Source organism: Salvia hispanica, chromosome 5 (assembly GCF_023119035.1).
Source record: "Salvia hispanica cultivar TCC Black 2014 chromosome 5, UniMelb_Shisp_WGS_1.0, whole genome shotgun sequence".
In the NCBI taxonomy this organism is placed as follows: domain Eukaryota; kingdom Viridiplantae; phylum Streptophyta; class Magnoliopsida; order Lamiales; family Lamiaceae; genus Salvia; species Salvia hispanica.
This window is the reverse complement of record NC_062969.1, coordinates 37455934-37461746: the sequence shown is the minus strand read 5'-3', so window position 1 is coordinate 37461746 and position 5813 is coordinate 37455934. Positions and strand designations below refer to the sequence as shown.

At 31.2% G+C, this 5813-nt stretch overlaps 1 protein-coding gene across 1 annotated transcript; it reads right to left on the bottom strand.

The window, feature by feature from the left end:
- Nucleotides 1-4652: 4652 nt before the first annotated feature.
- On the bottom strand, nucleotides 4653-5457 carry LOC125189971. Its single transcript, XM_048087180.1, has 3 exons — nucleotides 5409-5457; nucleotides 4970-5315; nucleotides 4653-4883 (listed from the first exon to the last, which is right to left on the bottom strand). Exons 2-3 carry the CDS (start codon nucleotides 5174-5176, stop codon nucleotides 4653-4655), a joined length of 438 nt encoding a protein of 145 aa, XP_047943137.1. The 5' UTR covers nucleotides 5177-5315; nucleotides 5409-5457.
- Nucleotides 5458-5813: the final 356 nt, after the last annotated feature.

Below are 5813 nucleotides of genomic sequence, written 5' to 3'. Positions count from 1 at the left end.
TCTCTCTCTCTCTCTCTCTCTCTCTCTATATATATATATATATATATATATATATATATAGAGTCCCATTATCCACAAATCCACTCTTAAAGACCGAACCACTGAACCCTACCAAATTAGGGCTTTTAGATCTAGTTTTTTATGGATAAGATACAGAAATTTATAAATTGTTTTCTAATAAACATCACGAGCCTATTTTAATTCATCCGAAGGTAAATAAGTTATACTAACATGTTACGAAGATTTAACTTCGTTCCAGAATATATTACTTCATTCTAGTAGGTTTTTACTTCATTCTATTAGGTTTTTACTTCATTCCAGTAGGTTTTTATTTCATTCCAGTACGTAAATGTGGTTTCGCCGTCGCGTGCCGTTCTTTCTCTCTACAATATCTATCACCACCGCCATGACACTAATATTGGTTTAATAAACACATGGAATAATGTACTACCTCTGTCTCTGAAAATTTGATACAGTTACCATTTCGATCCGTCCCTGAATCTCTCTACAATATCTATCACCACCGCCATGGCGCTAATATTGGTTTAATAAACACATGGAATAATGTAATAAATTATTGGAATGAAGTATGTGTAGAAGCATTTGAAGTCCTACTGGAATGAAGTAAAAATCTTTTCTAATGAAGTAATAACGTTCCTGAATGAAGTAATAAACTCACTTGAATAAATTGCATTTTTAAATGTTAATCAAGTAAAAACCCACGTCAATGAATTTGAATAAAACATATGTTGAATCATTTCAAAACCTACTGGAAGCAAGTAAAAACATGTTGTAGTTTCAAGGTATTAGGTACAAAATGAAGTAATAAACCTATACAATGAAGTAAAATGGGCTAGTAATGAAGTAGAAAATTTTTTTACAGCAGCACATCTCATCAAAAAAACTAGATCTAATGGCCCAAATTTGATCTCTAGTTCGGCCTTTAAAATTGGTTCGACATTGATCACAACTCTATATATATATATATATATATAACCAGAAACAATAAATATCATAAACAATTTCATATCCATATGCATATGCCTCTATGATCATTTATAATATTATGTGACTGATCAAGCCTAGTATCTGCCCGGGATTTCCATTGTATACGACCAGTAGGTCCTTTATATTTATTTGACCTTTCCACGAAGGCCCCTCTTTGCTCTTATGTTTTGACTCGTAAGTCTATTATCATTGTATATGACCCGTAGGTCTATTGTCATTGTATATCAGATCCAGAGCAAGACAGACACATATCCTTTTTAATCTCATGATTCCAATACTATACATCAAATATATCCATTGCACCAATTACATAGCAATATATTCCATCAATTAATGCCAATACTATAGATAAACATATCCATTACACAAATCACATATTCATGTCATATTTCACCATCAATATCAAATAACACATAATCATTTCAAGCTCATATTATATAATTCAAATATCCACTCTAATTTAACTCATAACAATCAATCATATAAAATATTTAAAATTAAAAATATAATTTATACACACCTGATTAAGACGAATAAGACGAATGATCTAATCGAATTCCTTAATTCCTTAAGCTCATCTACAATCTTTAATCCAAATAATGATCTAATCGAATTCCTTAATTCCTTAAGCTCATCTACAATCTTTAATCCAAAATAATGTTCCTCACATATAACTCTCTCTCTCTTCCTAATTTATTTTTGTTCTCGTCTTCTCTTTTGATACTTTTAATCTCTCCTCCTGATTCCCTAATTTGCAACATATATTTTATTCACAAAGTATGGCTATCAACTACAGTTAGAAGTCCACCGACTTAGTGTGAAAAGCTTTTATTATTTTTTCCAAAATATTTATAAGATTGACACTTTCTACTTGATTTTAATACGTGTCCGAGCACCACTATTTAATTGCATGGAAAATATTATGCTAGTACTTTAAAATTATCCATTCATTAATAATATACATACTACTCCACTAGATATACATGCTATTGATTTCCAAGCAATGCATATAAATGTTTAACTTATTTCCATAACAACTTCGATTCCTTTTTATTTACGCATTGTGTTCTACTAACTTTAAATCACCAAACACACACACATACACATACCTATGTACAAGTACGTATATATTTAATAGCATGCACAATCTCAAACGATATTATACATATACTTTTTTATACTATAAATTTATTATTTCTATATTTTAAAAAAATCCTAACTATATATATAATCTTCAATTATATCCATTTAATATATTTATTATTCGGATGACAATAAAATGTGCAAATAAAATACGAATATTCAAAACTATTCATGTTTTGGGTCATGGATGTCACACTACTCACTCTCTAGTTGCTAACTAGAACTAATTTAAGACCATAGGATTATAGAAATCTAGTGGTTTAAAATTTGCCACGTGCAATTTTTATTTTTATTAATTAAATAAAAAAACTACTAAATTAGGGTTTTGGATGAAAATGTCAATATAGTGTGTTGAAAATATCAATACGAAAAATATCAACACAATTTTGTATTGACATTTTATATGTATTATATTGATATATTATGATAGCAACATTGATATTAATCTGCTACTTGAATTATACGAAAATTTAAGATTTTTTTTCAAATTTTGACGTCGTTATGCGAGTGTGATCTCGTTAGAATCCCTATAAAATTATCTTTAATTTTATATAAGTTGTGTAAAAATATATTTTAAATTAAGATAGTTATAATCATTTAAAGTTTGTGGATGTTTCTTGATAGTTGGTTATAACTAACTTTTGATAAATTGACATTAATACCCAAATTTTATGTGTATTGCATTGATATTCATATGGATGGATGATCTTGTGCCTTGATTTAATAATCTAATGTCCATCAATTAGTTTGTAACACCCACTATTAGATCGAAAAAAAACCGATTAAATTTGAGAAGTCACAATTTTGATACCATCAAAAGTGGTCAATTAAAAGTCTTTTTACAAATATTTAAAATCAGCATTTACAATATATTCTAACATCATTTACCAATATAACCGAAGCTACTAATCTTAATTTTGCGTATAACACATCTCTATCCAAATCCAACTAAACCCAACCAATTTCAACATAGTGATGAGCCCTTACATTTGGTCATTTCATTATCATCAGGCCAAGGCTTCTAAGCTTTCAAAATAGCAATCAAAACATGTTTATCGATATCTAAACATAACGTGTTACAAATTATTAAACATAAATTCACATACTAAATCAGTCCCATCCTAACCAACAGTTTCAGATTGTATAACTTCATAAATAATGAATTTCAATAGGTAAAAAATAGTATAGATAGATTGAGCTTACTCAATTTATTAAAATTAACGTGATCGGATCGAGCTTTCGACGGAAAATTTGAAGATGTTGCTCATACTGAAACTTCACAGTTTCTCCGTCCATGGAAATGCCGAGCACCCTCTCTCCCCCCTTGGGTATATATGTATAAATAGCATCCACTATGGTTTTAAAATTATACAAGTGGCATAATTTCCAATAAACACATGTAACTTTTCTTTTACTAGAATTTTCCATAAATTTCAAGACATATTGAAGTCAAGGCATATCCAAGATGATGAAAATTTCGTGCCTCATGCTTTAAACAAGATAATATATTTCATTTCATTTAAATTTACTAAAATAACCCTCTAATCAATCATATATCCAATATTTTTGTTCTCTACGAATTTAATCCATATATAAAGTTCAACATTTAATTAATATAATACCAATCATACAAAAGAATATCTCATTATTTTAATTAGTACTCTTCACGTTTTCGAAGAAATCAGTCGAAGACTAAACTGACTATTTTCGAAATTTATTAAAACAAAACCTCCTTATTTCACATCATATGGTAAACTATTATTATTTCCGATATTAAATTATTCATTGAAAGCTCTAATTCATCAATTTTCTCATCCGAATAGCAATTCCGTCTAGGGTCGTTTTTGGGATGTTACATAGTTACAGTTAGTAATTTAGGGGTGAGTTAGCAATATAACACACCCCTAATATTAATTAAGTTTTATGTTTTTATTTTGAAAATATTTTAATTTTGATTTTAATTTCTTTAAAATTCATAACTTTTTAAAATATTACGATCAATATTCGATAAAAAAAAATATATTAATATAGGGGTGCGTTAAAATGACAACACTCTTAAAATGACACTGTGACACCACACTAGACTACAATATTTTATATGCTAGACTGCAATAGTATAAACGCTAGACAACAATCTACAACAATATATGAATTGCAGTCTAGCGTATTGGATATTGCAGTCTAGCATATTGGATATTGCAGGCCGCGTCACCTTGCAGTCTAGAGTATTGGATATTGCAGTCTAAAGTATTGGATGTTGCAGTCCGCGTAAATTTACCCTTGCGAATTTTTTATGATTGCCACATGGCAGCTGATTATTCGTCCACGTGTACAAATGATTGGTTAGGAATGGTGGTATAGTGTTATTTTAAGATGTGTCACATCCCTATTAATATATACTTAAATCGTCCATTTAATATTTTAAAGTTATACTATATAAAAAAATTCGACCAAGTGGCCATCTATAATTCTATATAAACATATACTAATTATATTAAACTTTACAGAATTTTGCCGGTGTAAGAAATGAGATATGACCAAGGTCTCTTAGCATCCTTCCAAGTGAAGCATCGATCAATTCGTTCTTCACATCGAACATTCAAATTATTACCTCCGAAAATCGGACAAAACTGCATCTTTTCGTCGAGCGGAATCGCTTCGTCTCTGTAGGATGGATTCTCTTTTCTTGGATGATCAAAGAAGGGAACATTTTTCCACCACAGCTTCGCAGCCTGCAATAAAATGATCTAATATATCAAACAAATTGAAAAAAGAAAGGAAAAAAAGACCTTATAATATCGTTATATAAATAACTTACATTCCAATAGGCCATGATCGAGACTCGATGAGGCATCAACCAGAAGAATGCCTCAAGATCATCCGATGAAATGGGCATCGGAGTTGCGACTTTCGTGGCTGTGAAGGAGGCTCGGAAGTAGGTTCCGAGCTTCGGGTGTTCGACTGCGATGAATGAGAACAAATTTTCACCGGGTTCGCTCACTTTCAGCCTCCAGCTCCCAAGCATGTCCTTCAATTATTGGTGGTAGAAATAATTTTGAATCAATATCTAAATGTTGATTTATATGTATATATGTTGGAATAGTGCAAGAATATTCAAGAATTTGATGAAAGGTCACACTTTCACCCCACGGTGTATTGCTGGCCTGAAACAATAGTTAATTTTGTCCCATGTTAATTAGATATATATTTTATAGAGAGAGAGAGAGAGAAAAAAAAATGGTTGATTAGGGTGTTACCTCAACGAGGCATTTCTTGAGAATTTTGGTGGAACCTTCAATTTCATAGCAATAGTAGTAATTAACTGGACTTCTTTCATATCCGAGACTTGTTGGTATCCTCAAAAGATGTCTGTTCAATACAAAATCTAAATATGTTAGAGAAATAATTTAGATCAACAATTTTAAATGTGTAACTTATGATATTGTTACAATTAAAACGTGGCTGGAATATGCATGAAATTAGATGAAGTAGAAAGAAGTATTACACGGGCCCGTTTGTCTTGGCGGCGCGGCGGGCATCGTTGGCGGAGAGGTATTTGGGAGGGGAGTAGGGCGGGCGGTCGAGGTCGATTAGAGCATAACGAGCCGGGAAACGGAAGGCGTTGCGGGCCGGGTGGCGTCGCTCGTGGTAGACTGTGCCTT